Here is a 17,105-nt window from a genome sequence, read left to right on the forward strand (position 1 = left end):
GAAAGCAAGACAGGGCAAATCAATTTCACTGCGAGGCAGGAAAGAGGTGCTCGCTAGCTAGCAGGAAGACTATGTACTGCTATGTCAAATGATTCTGAGCTTTATTTTTTTACAAAGTGTTTTACTGTGTCCATCTTAGAAGGATGTGGAATTGAAGAAACTCTTAAGCAAATGAGAGTGACTATATACAAGAAAGCAAATAAAAGAATAGAAGATAAAAAGGTAAGAAAGATGTCTGCATTATGAGCTCAGATTGAAGACTGCCTGGAATTATGACTTGTGATGACTCATATTCAGATGCATACATACAGTAGACCTTTTCTCTCTGGTGAAATAAAAAACATTTTTACAACCAAGACTTATTATTATTTCAGCGGTAGGAACATCTAACCTGATTAACTTTCTGTGGTTTCTTTTTTGTATATCAATATAGGAATTTCCAATCTGCCATTTTCCAGTTACGTTTTGCCAAAAAATAATAATTTGGCAGTATTGCATGTTTCAGAATATTCAAAACCTACTCTTGAGACAACTTCTAAGAATTGGCAGTAAGGGTTTTACAACATATCCTGTTGTATCTGCTTTTGCTGCCTCTGAATGATTACCCAACAGCAGGCTGGCTGCCTGTTGGTGTGCTGACATTACATTTCAGAAGCAAACAGAGGCTGCCATTCTGCAGCGTGCAACTCTAGCCAAAACAAAAGGCAAGAGGATGACAAGCCAACAGGGCCCACTTCAGTCCTCGGCCTATAGGTGTACAAATACTCACGCAGCAAAGCACGACAGCCACCAAAGAGACACTCATAGGCCAGCAAGCACATACATATACCCAAACTAGGCAGCATAAACTTTGAGGGTACAGCTGAAGTACGTTTGTGGTATCAGACAATGGGAATGTGGATTCAAACCGCAGCTTCCTGAGAGCTGCTTGATACACCCACTTTCCAGCAAAAGACTTCATGAAATGTCACAAATCCACCGACCTGAAGCCAAGTACCAAGCAAGAGACCAAGAACTTATTGAAAAAAGCAAACCTGTTAAACTAACTCCCGCAGTGGTGGGCTCAATACTCTCTGAACTAACAGAAGTTGATGACACACTCACTCCATTTTCTGTATGGGCAGCTTTTTGGAAGAGCGTTGGCTTATATACGCCTCCTTTCACAGGAGCACAAATGCACAGGTGTAAAAAGGGGTTGGGAGGGTGGGGGTGTGGAGGCAGGACAGAAAATGTCAAACCAGCAAGCTTATCTTAACTGGCCAGAACACCTGAGGCGTCCTTTCTGTTTCTCATCAAGATGTGCGTGTCCGTGCATGTGTTTGTGTGCCTTGGACTTGTGGTGTGGAGGGAGAATGATGAATACTAATGATGTTCTCTGAAAGAGAAGGGTTGTGACTTGACTCTCAAAGGAGAGCGCTCAACCGTTCTCCCCCTCAACATCCCTACACACAGATGAACACAAACACACACACACACATACACATTGCACCTGACCTCCCCCTGCAGTCCAGAGATAAAGTGGTGATTATCAAACATAGCAGCTTGCCATTAGCACAGTAACCAGTGATACAGGCCATTGGTGAAAGAAAGGGACAGGACTTAAGAAGAGAGTGCCACACACTGGGTGGTTTTCAGCAAAGACGGTGCTTGGACCTCACGACTCGGAGGGCTAGTGGCCCTGCTTGTCCAGGATAGGGCGGATGGGTGGGTGTAGGCAGCAGCTGACCTCCTCAGTATTCATGTGTGGTCAGGCCAAGCAAACAACGACGCACAGAGGACTACAAACAGAGACTGTTCGGCGAAGGAAGTGGACCAGGGCACGCAGAAATCATGGCTTCATATCAAGAGACAATGCAAAAATAAACAGATAATGAAAGTAAAAAATATATGAGGGTGATAGAAGATAAGGTAAAGTGACTGGAGAAATAGAGGAAGAATACAACTAAGAGAATAAAGTTGATAATGAAGATAAAATACAGAGGTTCAGAAACAGCACTGACATTGGAATTAATCGGTATGGTAATTAAATGCACAGTTAAAAGGGTAAAGAAATCCATGCCAGAGAGATGACAATGGGGAATTGAATTTATACACGGAGGTCAAAAAATGTGTGAATATACAATATCTCTCCAATTACTTTATGGGCACTGCGAGGTGGTTTGCCATGATAACCACAGACCAGAGAAAGACTAGGGGCTGGTGCATCCAGTAAAGCAACCCTGTAATTAACACCAACACACAGTACAAGTCAAATATAGACCCTATGCCTGCAGGTTATTTCACAGTATGCTTTGATGTGGACAAACAGTTTTACACAATGGATACATTAATTTATTTTTTTATGTTCACTTTGCAAAGATGCAATTCACACCTTAAAAATGACAAACAACAAAAACATCTTGCATGCTTTACCTCAGCAAAGCAATATTATTGTCTTCTTGACAATAGCAGCCTTGCTGCAAAAAAAGCTTTGCTGCAGAGATAACAATGGATGCGTTTTCCTTTGATGGTCAGGTCGCAAGTTTGAACATAAAAGAAAAAGATACGCATACAAACCACAAATACAGCTGAAATGAGGCCCAGGTGATGTGTGAGCAGCTGTAATTATGGTCTTTTATTTATGGAATTTTAAACCATTTGATGGTTTGAGGTGATCAAGGTCAGCTTTCCATTTCCTGCCTTTGTTCCTTCAGCCACCTGTTTCCACAAACACACCTGAGGTGCAGTATGTCCTCGGTTTCCTAGGAGATAAATTATGATGTGCAGGACAACAGGTGAATGATGCTGAGGATTCTTGAAATTAACCCCTTAGCTAATGTGGGAGATGTTTGAATGTTGGGAGCCTTTCTATCATATTCACACAGACTTGTGCGTATCAGAAGGCACATGCAAACGCACACATGTACATACACACCAGGCCCACTCCTGGAGCCTCCCAGTGGATATATGCTGTCCACTGCCAAGGACAAAATGATCCACCCGCAGTAAAATCTCTTGGAAACTCTCCATCTAAAACATCAAAGACTGGCTGAATCAAAATTAGCTTTTTAATCCGTTTAGCCCTATGCAGTGGGGTGTTCAGGTATGGATTACCACACATGGCAAACATTTACTTTCTCTGTCTCCAATCCAGAGTCATGAAAAGTGAGCATATGTGTGTGTGTGTGAATGTTTGCAAGCACAGATGTGTTGATAGATGAGCAATGAACGAAGCCAGACACACCAACAAAACCGTGGTCATGCCACTGGTGCGAAAGAGTGATTATCACACATATACAGTAAACAAGCCCTGGGCAAAGCTTATTGGTTTATATTTGGAATGATGTAGGCAAATCTCCCTCTAATTGCAGTGACAGTGTTTTCACACATGTACTGTCAATATACTATAAGGAACATAAGGAGTACCTTAAATGCATCATCACAAGAGTCATACCTTGCATCAAGAACCATCACATCCCCCGTGGCTCTAAGGGAGAAGCCAACGCAAGACTAGCTAAGAAGCATGCAAGTGCATGTATGTGGGGGTCACTAATCACCAGGCAGACAGCCCAGTGAAATGTCACGGTTCAGCGGTCAAGCCTCTCCAATTAGCTGTAATCAGAGCAATGTGGGTGAGGCTTTGCAGCATCTGAATAGACAGTAATGAACTGCTTTACATATAGAACGCTGCAATTGGTCGCTGTCTGAGACAGACAGAGAGGACCTTCCAAACTGGGCAGCTCTTCATCCATCACAGCAGATGACTGTAACAATGGACATCTTTAATCAGTGGCAAATCCTGTCCAGGGCTGTGGCCCCTTCATTCTGTTTGAATACTGTTACTGATCACTTTAAATACATAGATATGTGTGCACAAAGAATAAGGCACCTCATGGTATCAACTCATCCACAATGGCTCCACCTATGCACAAGCTAGCCAAACTGAATTCAATTACCATATATGACATACATGCATGTAGGTACTTTACAATATATTTCAATTTCAGCCCATTTGAAATCGCCCTTCACTGCATTTCTTCAGTGTTCAAATTGTTTAAGACTGCAATCATTCTATCTACTGTGCTGCTTGTGTGTATTCATAGATGGGTGTGCCAACAAGTGAGTTCAGCATGGCCCTGCAGGAGCTCATCCAGACAGATGTAGCATAATAATGACATTGTGGGAAGAGAGCAGCAGATAAGGCCTGAGCCTTGAATCTCATAGACCTGATATGCTAAAACCCAGTGGTGGGTTCAGGGCTGCAGAGACAGCTTAATGGATGATAGGTGCCTTCCTTCCTAGCAGACAGTAAGACTTGCTTGGCATCCTGTGCACAGGCAGGTCGAGGGCTTTAGGAGGACGTGAGGTCTGACTAAGGTGGTGGTAGTGTGTGTGTGCGTGCCTGCGATGGCAAAGGCTCTACTACACTGTTGTGACAATGACATCCAGTTGAGAAACTGTCTACCGAAAAGGATCTGAAGCAAGTGGGCTCTTATCACTGAGTGGGGTATTAGTGCTGGTAATAAGCTGTGTCACTTGGTTGACAATACATGGAGAGCTGGTATTTCAGACAAGGACTTGATATGCCAAGCTGCAATGAAGTATTTATGATGGCGACTGAAATTGACTCCCCACAAAAGAGCAGCGTTTTAATGTGTGTGTACTGTCTTGTAGTAGATAATGGGAATGCTGGACGTGTGCTGCTAAAAACAACACAAGCCGAATGAGAAACAACAACAAATGAGTAACTGCAATAGCATACTACCATTGGAAAAAGAACAAAAAAACAGCGCATACAGCCAAATAATCAACCAAAGAACTTCTCCATCTTGCTTGCTTTTTTCACTCAACATGTACTTTTTTATGCGGAACTGTCAAATGTGCAGCATATGAGAATGAACACTAAAAGGACAATATGTTTACTCCCAACTCATCAACCACACCCCTTGGCATTGATTTTTAACGCACTGGGTAACCCTTTAGCATACCCTTTAGCATACAGTCAAGTTGCAAGATCTTGGTTTGGGTTAAAATCAGTGTTAGTAATGTAAGCTAAGTTAGTTATGTAAGTTATGTATGTGTGTGTGTCTGCCATCATAGTGTTTCAGATCACAATGAAACAGCACAATGGTGGTATAATGGTAATTTGATGTGTGAATCAGATGGTGAGAATTCATTCATCTGTTATTTTTAATCCATGGGCTATGTTTAAACTGGAGAAATGGTGGGCTAAAGGAACATTCGCAATCACTAACTTGCATTTTTGTTAGCATTAAAAGAAACAATACTTTTTTTTGACAGGCTCTTTAAATTAATTATTTGCAACTCGTCCTCATATAGACAAAGTAGGTCGATAGTAGTTGATTTCTCCAAAACGGCATATATGAGGGTTCTGTTCTCCATTGCTACATAAGGAGGTTAACGCTACCCACTAGCACATGGTCCTTGGTGCTAACGGCGCAGCTGTAGGGTAAACCGGTGGACATGCCCACAATCACGGATTATGCACACACCCCTGTGATAGTTAGGGTTGGGGTAAGGGGCTTCGGGGAGCTGTCAATGCCTTTAACAGTAACATAGTTAACTAGCGCTAACAATGACGTTAAGTTATGCTAATGCTAATAGATAGCTAATGCTACAAAAAACGCTAACACTAGCTACAACTACTACAAAAAACAAAAACTGATATTTTTCACACGACAACCAAACTCCAGTCTCCTGGGTAAAGGCCGCCTCATCATCTAACATCCACCCTACCCACCAGCTTTTCACTTAATATCCTACACCTGGTGTTTTTTCACATGCACATTGTCATACCGCTCCAAGAGATCGCTCAAAACGTAAAATTCGGTCGTTAAGCCCTTCAACTGTTGACCTATGTTGTCATTTTCTGGGAGAGGACGGGCTGATTATTTGATAATCTGGTGTTTTCATTAATCAAGACCAATATGACACACTGTAAAGGTGAACAGTTGAATCAAAGAAAATCATGAAATCAAAAGGAAAATCAATTGAAGAATTTGGTGAATCAACCCCCCCCCCCAAACAACGTTTAAAAAGATAAGTAATCAATTAGTCATTGACAAGACACTGAAAACAGTCCTTCAAAGTTGCCTCCCTTTGTGTGCTCAGTCACACTTTGACTGTGAGGACTTGTGCGCATGTAGCTATGGGCTGGGAGGAGAATATGGATAGCCATAAATCCAATGCAGTGCCGAGCACCAGGGAAGAGGTTGAGCGCTGATAATGTCTATAGAGGCTCACCACAGCCAATCGACCGCAGAGGGCTACATGAGGCCCCTCTACCCATCTGACACCCGACTGATTAATACGAATCACAGGTATACTGAGGCGAGAGAGAAGAGAGAGGGCAAGGAGGTAGAGAGAGACAGAGAGAAGTAGGGCTTGTTGGAGAAACAATAAGTGGATGCAAATGGAATAACATGAGCATAAACATGCTGAGGAATCAATAAATGCTATTAAGGTCTCCTTGTCAAAGTAATGTATGTACAGGGTGTTGAAAGGGGGCAAGGGAAACAAATACAGAGAAAAAGGGAGGAGAGAAATTGCAGTGAAAAAAGCTTGGGTTGAGGAACATCAAAGGAATCATCAGTGTGAAACTCTGCCTTGTCCCTGACAGCTTAGGCTAAGAACAGCGCAGTAACTGATGCACCACAGAGCACTGAGCCAAAGGCATATACTGTAGAAAGTAGGACAAAATAAGGAGTGCTCAGGCAATTATCAATGGATTTTCCTGAGTACACAATGTACCATGACACACAGCATGTGAGATTTAGCATCTCGACAACGAGTTAAGGCCACTCTCTTTCAGTGGCTGCCATCACGCGTCAACAATTACTACGGTTGGTGATTACATGAATTTAAATTGGCCACAGTTCAATACATCAGCAGACCCAAGATGGCTGCTGAACTTGAAAGGCAAGTAGCGGGAACCAGCTGGCTGGGGATGTGCTTCAAAAAGCCCAGAAGGGAACAGCTTCTGGAAACATCATCCGCCAATTCGGGGCCATGAATAAAGAAACAGGCCTATGGGGAGCCGAGGCAGTGAGGTTGGTCGCACAGGCCTGGCTCCTTTCAGTCTTTCCAGACATGACAGAGATCAATAGATGGATGAACCAATTGCCTGGGCTTATGTACTCATTTGAGAGTTCATTGCCACCATAAATCAACCCCTTGAAGAAAATTAACCCATTGACCCTCCAAATCCATGTCATTCTTTTAAGTCAAGTACTTTCACATTGTCCAAAGCAAAAGGACTGGTCAATCATTAGCTGATCAGTTTGAGAATAGCTTGGGAATAGAGCAACAGAAACAGATGATCTTACCATGACCCCCACGTGTAAGAAAGGGCATCCGGTTGATGGCAATGGGCACAGTACCATGCTTGTTGTGGAAGTGGTGGACATGGTGGGTGGTACTGAGGGAGGAGGAAACTCGGGCGGCCACAGCTGGGCAGGGGAACACCAGCAGTGCCAGAGAGAGCACCAGCCTGAACAGGAAGGCCGGACTGGCCCACACCACGGGTGATGCTGCTGCTGGCCTGGGTACCAGTAGCAACCCTCCGTCCACCTCCACTTCCATCTCCTGCTCCATGGGGGCGAGGCCTGAAAGGAACAGAAGGCCCCTCCCCCTTATGCGACACAAACAGGAAGTGAACATCTCAAATGAATCCAGGGCCCATGATCCCCTGCTTTCCAGGCTGGGGAGTGAAAAAATGTAAAAGAAAATATGGATGAAAAACAATTAGCCAAGAAAGAAAAAAAAGATCCTTGTTTGAAAATCCCAAAAATGGAAAGAAAAAAAATCGGTGAAGAAAAAAAAATTAAAAAATCCTTCCTAAAAAGAAAGACCCCAAAAATCCTCCAACAGTCTAGTGTTGATATCCAAAAGCTTCTGACTGGATCCTTGAGAACCAAAACAACTCGCACTCCTCTTCTAAAACAATTAAACCTTAACCTCTTTTGTTTAACAGGCAACTTCCTTGGCACCCTGATACAAATAATCACAGCTTAGCAGCACTGACTTAGCAAAAACATGACTCCATCTTGGCTCCTTGAAAAATATCTTGTGCACAGCTCTTTGAGTTAATTGTTTGGCAGGGTTTTCTTTCACCTTTGGGTGATCTTCAGCTGGTTTCACCACCCATAATCCATGCCTCCGTCACGAAGAAAAAGATTCTCCACATCCCTTCTGAGCTTTTTGCAGACAACTTGTACTGAGAGCAGTAAAATACATAGAAGTAAAACTAGGGTGCAAAAGGGAGAGGCGAAGAAAGAAGAGCAGAGGCAAGGGTACTGAGATGAAAGAGAAGCCAAATCCTGTTCCGGGGCTTCGAATCCCTGAAGGAGCTCCGAACCCGTTCAGACTGCAGCCGAGAGCGGGAAAACAAGGGATGAATAAATAGAATACAGGACTGGCAAGAAAATAAGGTTAGCGAGAAGGAGGACAAAACGGTCAGCTATTTCCAAGTGTGGCACTGCTGAATTCTCTCTCCTCTTTTCTGACAAAATGAATCAATACAGGTGATGGAATGAAGAGCCGCCCCAAGAAGACCAAGAACCTTAAAAGCATTAAACCATAACCAAAGCTCTGAACCAGCATCAGAGTGGTTGGTGTCCAGTTCAACAATCCTCAAATCCGACCAAGCTCCGTCCTACTTCTGATTGCTCTTCACCCTTTTGAGAATATAATTCCGTTTTCTCTGCCCCTTTAAACACTGCTTTCCAGGGTCTGAGGCAGATGAGAAGCAGCGGCTGGTCCTCTCAGTGGGGCTCCGACACAGGGTGCTGCTGCTGCTGGTTTGCTGAGAGAGTCTGACGATGCTGCTGCTGCTGCTACTGCCGCTGCTGCCTCTGCTGTGAAATTCATGCTAATTGAATCAGAAGCTGCAGCAACGAGCGCATCCTTCCTTCCTGCCCGCACAGTTCTCCCTTCTCCTTCTCCTCCGATCAAGTCAGCCACCCACCCCAACGGCACATATGCACGGCTCTGTACTGGCCGGGGTAAAAACCAAGTCAGTGGCAGCAAAGGAGCTAAAAGGGAGAGGTGGACACACACTCGGTTCCTGTGAACGCACGGTGACTATGATACATAGAGCAGAGCAGAGACAGAGAGAGAGAGAGAGTGAGAGTGTTTGTGTATCGGAGCAGCGAGAGAGAGAGTGAGAGAGAGAGAGAGAGAGTGGGAGGGGAATGAGTGGAGAGAATTGAAGGAGGAGAGCACAAACGCAGGAATGACGGGAGGCTCACATGCATGTTTGGTTTGTGGTTTGCACGAAGACACGCAAACGCACACAGACGCCAGCAAGCACATCCTCCGGAGAATACAACACAATGACACACATGTCTAGGTGAGTGTGTATGTACCCGCAAGTCACACTAAATACTGGTATAAGTAAAACTACAAACAAAATATGCCAACGATGAAGACCCCAATAATAAACTCATCCTAGAGGTCAGCTGGGACATCAATTTGATTATTTTCTGACAAATTTAACAAAGAATATTTCCCCTGTATTGTCTGTACAGAAACATTAGCAATGTTCTGTTTCATGCATCCTCACTTCTTTTATTATTCTTCTGCACTTCTGCAAACTTTCAAGCTTGGAACCCCCAACACCCCCACCCACTCCCCTGCATGGCTTTTATTTTCTCCTTGCACACCGTGCATCGTTTCCATCTATTTTTGTCAAAGACAGGTCGGGGTACTTGGTTTGGGCAAGACAGGAAGAGAAAGAGCGACATGTGGGGACCAGGAAAACATGACCGTAAGAGGAGTGGGAGGAACAAGGGGTGCAAGATAATGAGGAGGAGAAAGATGCCAGCACTGCAGAAAGTAATGTAGGCACTGGATTGCAAGAGGAGAGGAAGAGAGAGAGAGCACTAGGAGGCAGAGGGAGGGAGGTAGAAAGAGAGAAATGGGAAGAGATTGTGCATCAGATAAATCATGGCCGATAGAGATCTCAGCTGGGACAGGGGTTCAGCACTAGAGACAAGAAGCAAGAGAAATGGCAAAAAAGGAAAAGCCAGTGCAGGTATTCTGCACTGATGGAGAGAAAAGAGTCCAGACTATTACTCATTTCCTCACGCACACACACACACCTCTGCTCTGCCAGGTGGGGACCTCCCAGGGGAGACAAGAGATGCTGTGTTTGCTGCTGTCAGGGTGAAGGAGATGTGACACCCAGGGTGACTGGGACACGTGTCCTGATCTTGCACCAAGACTGAACTGCTGAACTTAGGGGGTTGATCTCAGAACCCCCCCACCCTTACCCACACAATCTATCCAAATCTACACTGTCCTTATCCCAGAGCATGTGCCCATTCTCTAACTTTCAATTTCCTTCTTTTGCACTGAGGCACTAAGATGTTTAGAAAATCCACATTTGCGGCTGGAGCAGGACAAAACACACTAGTCCAAGAGGTATTTGAGTATTTCCTGTCCTTCATTAATTCATCTTTATTGAATTTAACACCTTTGTTATTTTTTGTTATTAACATACTGTACCTAAGTAAACTAAAATTTTAATTTCAACATTATAAACCTCCCACACTGTGTATACTCAAGAACACAGTGCAATTGAATGTGACCTTTTTGACTCGATATGTTAATGGTCATGTGAACCAAACCTGATAATGAAGGTTTTCTGTCTGAAATGTTGCATAATTATTAAATTAAAGGCCGTAAAAGTAGGAGTTGATTTCTTTCATTATGCATTCTTACTCCTCTAGTGCACTGGTAGGATATTTTTTCAGTCTATTCAATTGAACTTAATTAGAATGTACAGGTGTTTCTGCTATTGAGCCCAAACACAGCATGTGTCGCTTCCTGTGTGCTATATTTGTCCCAAGACAGAAAGATCTAGATTTCCTGCATAATTTGCAGGAAATCCTTGAGGGTTGGCTGCACAAATTATTCACAGACACATTTTTAAGAAGAGATACACTTTACTTTTCATGTGTACTCATTCCGTCTTTTTCTTTCTAATTTATCAAACAAAACAACACAAATGAAAAAAAGAAATATTGTATAATTGTAGTATACATATTGAAAGTATAATTTATACGTAACATGTCATTTTGATATTCGGAAACCCTATCTCTAAACATATTTCAAAGTATATGTAAAATATGCTGTTACATTATGATACCGACCCTGACACCATAGATGTTTCTTTTAGACGACAGTATGTGGACTGGGAACTCATTATGATGAAAACACAGAGGACGACCAACACCTGCTGCTCCACTCCCCTTTGGCACAGGAAAAACAAGGAATACAGAGCACACAAATACACACAGGTGAACAGTCGCTCCAGACACACATACTAATTGCCCTACAGTCACAGAAGTGCCATGTCAGTGCCAGTGTGATGCAACACTCACGTCCCAGAGGTGAAAAGCCGTGCACTTCAGATATTCTCCTGTCAAGCTCCAAACTCCAATACCCCACAGGGAAAGTGAAACCATAGATGATAGGAAGTGGGATTAGTCTACTGGCAGATGTGGGATCAAAGCCTCTGGTCTACCGTCTAATCCTGCGTAAACCTTCTTGCCATTATACTGCTAATTAATTAGACCTCAAACACTACTCGATATTAGGAAGAAAACATGACAGAAATACAAAGTGAGAGGGAATTTATTTTCAAGGAAGCAAATTATAAAGAGTCACTGTGGCTGTATGTACACTAATGTATTGATTTATTTAAAGGTTTCCAGCAGCAATGCACATGACAGGAAGTGGAGGAAAGATTGAGATTTTTCCTTTGGGTGAGGTCAGGAAACTAGGACAAGCTGCATCTCTTTGCTCGCTCAGCGGGGGAAGGCGGAACACAAAAAGCAAGTCATCAATTTTTAACTCCCGTCTCCTGTTTGTGCTATTCAGTAGCTTTCTCCTGTACCGAGTCCCCGATGATAGCCGCTTATGTAAGAGCACTGTTGGGAAACTTCCTCCAGACTGAGCCCCAATGTTGGACGCTTATATAAGTGCACTGCTGGATACTGCAAAGAGGGAAATAACCCTGTTTGTCTGGAATCCAAACTAAGACAATCAAAAAGTGGTTTTGCATTAGCGTCGGAGATTGTCAACTGCCATCTACCAGGCGGGTTGTTCAAAATTCCTTCAAAGCCTTTTGTGGAACTACAAACATGCCTCATCAATTTATAATGTTTGATTTATAAAAATCTACACTTGAATATGTATCTGAATCCATATCAGGACACCCACCATTGAAGGAAAAGGGCCATCTAGTTCTGGGAGATGATACCTGACTAGTAGCTTCTTGTTCAGGTTTCCAGAGAGTGTACTTTTAAACACACAAAATAGGTTGTTTGTAATGGCCTTCCAGTATGACCCATTTAAACATTTGCTGATCTTGCATGCTGTAGTCAGGAGGCCATCGTTAGTGCCTTCCAAAAGCACCCACATAACCCTTACAAATATGATTAATATGAACAATTTCTAAGGGGAGAGAAAGATCATGGTTACCGTCATGGTTCAACTGGACAACTGAAGATGGGATGCAAACTGTGGTCACCAACCAAAGTCAGACACCTTGTACACATAACCACCCACCACAACCTCGTTACTAAGAGATTTTGTGGTTCAATACTGATATCAGGCTGCATTTGCTTTGATAAGAGACCTGAAGAGGTTGCTTGTGCTTAAAATGTAGAAACAGATCTTTTTAACCATTTGAAGAATAGACTGAAGAATAGACTGTTGTCTTTTCGGTGGAGGACAGTCTCAGTTATACACTGTACAATCTCTTTACAAAACCTTCATACCTTAAGTGAATGTACCATGAAGTACACAGTCTGGCCATTGTACTGAATAGGACCGGCAAAGACAGCAGTCAGATGAATCCTGATTCATTCTATTTATTTACTTACTTTCATATGCTACTCACGGGGTGGTTTGGAAATTAAAATCTCTTGGTTTTCCACCAACCCAGCATCAATTACACTGCCGGTAATCAGATGCATACATTTACCCGACAATGCCTTCAATGTAAGCCGCAAAACAGAGCACAACGGTGAATGAAAGCACACTATTAAGCCATCTGTACAGAGCTGGTGGGTACACTAGAGGATAGAGTTATGGACTATTAGCATTGTGGCTTCACCAGCTTTGAAAACTAAGGATATCTAGTTAACTGAATGCATCTATATGGTGTATAATGAACTGAGAGGGAGGTATAACACGGTGGTTCCAAAGCAGGAAAATGGAGAATTCAAGGAGAAGGGTTAGATGAAAAAGAAATGTTTGGGCTTTAAGATAGACCGGAAGAAAGTAGGAAAACTATGTTTGACAATTAGAGGGGAGGGATTAAAGGAAAGCGGCTGCACTGTGGGCACAAGAAGCCTCGGCTAGGTAGAGTCGAGGAAAGATAACGGAGGGGGGTGTCTTCTGTTTTGCTTGGATGAAGGAGCCGGATGCACACATCTTAATCGTGTGAAATGATATATCCTCAAGGGGAGAAAGAGGGAGACAGCAAGGATGATAAGGAAAAAATATAAATCACTTACTCCTCTCGTCCCCCCCCCACCTTCTTCCTTTACCCATCACCATAAAAGCCATTAGATTCCCTTCCATCTGAGATTCCATTAACGATCATACGCCAAATGACATTGTCTGCCAATCTTATGCTAGCCCTCCCTGTCCTAGTTAATTGGGTGTTTGGTAATTACAAAGATCTGATATCTATCAGTAGGTTGGGATGTTGAAAATTTAAACAGCACAGGTATGGCTTGCCCCTCAGGGTGCTTTTAACAGTGTCTCATCAGCTGAATCAGCTTTTTTCCCACCCAAAGTCAAAATAAATTCACCCCCTTGACAGCACAGGAACAGATGAGGCTTGGTTCACCCCGGGGTAGGGCCACGGTCGATGCTCTATACAAGCTCCTTGGTCACTTTTTACTGTACAGATCTCTACAGAGCCCTGGTAGTGTCAGGGGAAATTTGTGTAATTTGTCATGCTCTCAAATGACTTCATTTGTAATCATGAATTAGTCATTTGTGGATTTGAAATAGTGTCACAAAGTAACTGCAGGAGCTAAAGTTATGGGTAGTTCTAGGGAGGCACACCCAGGGTGTTAGCAACAGGCTGTTTGCTGTGCTTTGATGTTATTTTTTAATGTTTTAGGCTATACTGCATTCATTACATTTGCTCTTGTCCCCTGTCACACTCTTTAATGCAGTTGTGATCCTAAACTGGACATTAATAATAACTTAATTCTAGAGCAGAATTACTAATAGGTGCCATGAGTTGAAAACCAATTTACCCATGACACCTGCCAAGCTCAGTGGCTCTCTTTTCTGCAAAGTAGAAATGATGTTCTCTTTTTCCACCTCCACCTTCTTCCACTGTTGCAGAAATGCATTGCTGGTAGGCTGGCAAGCTCTCCCCATCCCTCTCTCTCACCTCTACTCATCTTCTCCTTCCTCCCCCTCTAGCCATCCATCTATCCATCTCTGCAGCCCAGCGCTGTGTGGTGAGTCAGCTGTCACTGTCTGTCCCTGCAGCTGTGGACCCAGCTGTCTGGGCCAGATGGGCTCATCTCCACCTCATTCTCCCTCATCCATGATGTCTGTGAGGGCCCTCCCTAACCTGAAGCCACGGACTACTGGCCCCAGAGCGTTTCACTCTCGCTGAGCCAAAACAATATGGAAAAGAGATGTTTCTGGTGCATTTTAACAGACAAATAAGGTGCCTTTTGCAACTCACACTGTAAGAAAACCCCAGGCTGTAATGGCTGTTTATTGCTGTTTGCACTAGAACTGAAACTTTTTTTTTTTTTAAAGTGATTACTCTTTACTTTGGAACAACTTCAGAAGATGATTTACAGGTTTACCAGGACCCGAAAACGATTCCTTTCTGCTTGCCATTGTGAAGGTAATAATCAGGGTACATGCTCAAAGGTTGGTGGGGAGGGAGACTGCCTGCTAAAGCTATTCCAGAATAATACTGGCTCACAGTAATCTCCTGCACACAGGGAGAAATTTTGACAAGGATTTAGGGATTTTAAATACAATTTCTATACGCAATGAAGGCCCAACAATAGCACTGGGGAGGGAGGGGGACAGAGCATGGTGCAAGACAGAAAGTTAGGAGAGGGGAGAGAGGGAGAGTGCAAGAGCAAGAGAAAGAAAGAGTCATCATCTTTCTGGGGAGCCAGATTGCAGAGCTCTAGGGTATGAGACGCCCCTGTGTTTAAAATGCCTGCTGAATCACATCTAATTTATCCAAAGCCTACGTGAAGAGGAACAGCCGTTGATGTGAGCGTGTACGTGTGTGAAAGAGGGTGAAAAAAGAGAGACAGACAGACGGAGTGCACTGTGCAACAGCTTAGTTAAGACCGTTTTTGATGCTCTGTTGGGGTCTATGTTCGATAAATGGAAGTGCCTATCGATTTAAAGTCCAGATAGGGAGCGCCGAGTCCTTGTTGTTATCACCGAGATTAACACACAACAACAATGGGAAATCTGCAGGGAACAGATTGGGGAGACAATTCTCTTGGCCTTTTCCCTGCACATAAGAGATATCCATGGCTTGAGCTGCGGTTTCGTCTGTGGCTGATAGCGTCCTGCATGGTTTGCAAACACAGTCATAGATGCTGATATCCAAGTATAACACAGACAAAGCCACCAGACATGCTGTGTGTATTTACAAAAATATTTGCAGATGCACTCATGCGTCTATGCCTGTGAAAACAGCAACCTGCAAACTGTTTTCACAAATGGTTTTCACTAGACATTTAAGTGAGCATGGCGTCATAATATGTTCTTCCACAGGTTGTACAGTTAATACTCTTCTCATAGTGTGTGAACAGCATTTTATGGCAAGGAGAAGTAATGTTAGACAATAGCCCGAGCACACCTCTCACTTCAAAGTAGAGTTTTGCACTAGTTTAAAACTGAGACCTTCAGCTAAACCATGTACCGTCCTGAGATCAGAGCCCCCTCTTTTTTAAATTTAATCTATCACCAACCATTAGAGTAGCAGGCTAATGTAACACAAAGGCTACGCTGTGATTCTTTCCATTTTCCCACTGGGCACTGTGCAACACATGACATCAGAGAGGAAAAGGAAAGTTTTAATAAATTGCATCTGAAAATATTCACGCCTGAACCAAGCCAAAAATCTTATGTAACACTGCAAAACTCAGAACTCCCTTATAAGCCAGATCATTATTTTTTATAGATGCTTATGAGGGAAATCACCTATGTACTGTCTATGTTGTATAACAGTTTGATTTATTAATTGAATGATTAAATCTAGTCAAGTTTTGCTGTTATATTGTTATTGGCAAGAAGCTAAGTGATCTATGGAAAGCTAAGCAAGGTTTTTGCCATTGCAGCTGTTTGGCGTAGATCAAACTTTAGACAAACAATGATTAGAGGAAGCTAAGTTCAGTTTGACTCCAACATGAACCAGATATACCTCCTCAGAGAGAACAAATTCCTATTTCATTTGCCAGATTTCTTGCCTGAGAAAGCAGAGAGCCCTGGGTTCTCAGACAGAGAGGAACCTAGCATAATCTCTAAGGAAGCCATTTAGACCTGTTGACGTATGAGGGAACCACATTTAAGCCTCACTCACTCACTCACTCAGAGTAGAGAGAAGATCTGATTTTGTATTGAAGGTTTAAGGTTATTTAATGTGTTCTCATTTATCATAAAGGCATATGTTTATCCTTTAATGTGTATTTGTATTGAATGCAATATCTTTTCTTTATTATTGTTTCTTTTGTGGGCTCTGGAACTGGGGGAGTTTCCTGTTGGTAAAGCATCTGGCCACACGAGAGATCACTGCAACGAAAATGATCTGAAACTTGTTGTCGTGACCTTAAAAGGCCACAGAAAGAAAGTACCTAGGTATCCAGAAGAGTGATGCAGTCATCAGTCGGCCATGTTGCCTACATCGCTCTAGTTTTGGGGGGTTTATATTAGTGAAGGAGAAGGAGTGGTCTTCAGACATTTTCCTGACTGCAGACAAGATAGCTCTCTGACAAAATATTTGTTCGTCTCACTCTAGACAGAATTTAAGGAGATCAGTTTGATGGGGTTGATCGGGTTTCCTGGGTCATCACCAGGATTCCAGATCC

At 43.1% G+C, this 17,105-nt stretch overlaps 1 protein-coding gene across 6 annotated transcripts in view; it reads right to left on the bottom strand.

The window, feature by feature from the left end:
- Window positions 1–17,105, bottom strand: part of nrxn2b (neurexin 2b) — a 704,163-nt gene that overhangs the window by 207,864 nt on the left and 479,194 nt on the right. Inside the window, exon 1 of one of the 6 annotated variants that reach the window (XM_038732132.1) lies at window positions 7,326–9,115. The exons of the other annotated variants lie outside the window; for them this stretch is intronic. Within the exon in view, the coding sequence (XP_038588060.1) occupies window positions 7,326–7,659 (334 nt within the window). The 5' untranslated portion in view covers window positions 7,660–9,115. Of the gene's footprint in view, window positions 1–7,325; window positions 9,116–17,105 lie in introns of those variants that run through there. 6 annotated transcript variants of the gene reach the window in all.

Source organism: Micropterus salmoides, unplaced genomic scaffold (genome assembly GCF_014851395.1).
Source record: "Micropterus salmoides isolate LMB-PRFRI ecotype aquatic unplaced genomic scaffold, ASM1485139v1 Ms_hic_scaffold_2, whole genome shotgun sequence".
Lineage (NCBI taxonomy): Eukaryota > Metazoa > Chordata > Actinopteri > Centrarchiformes > Centrarchidae > Micropterus > Micropterus salmoides.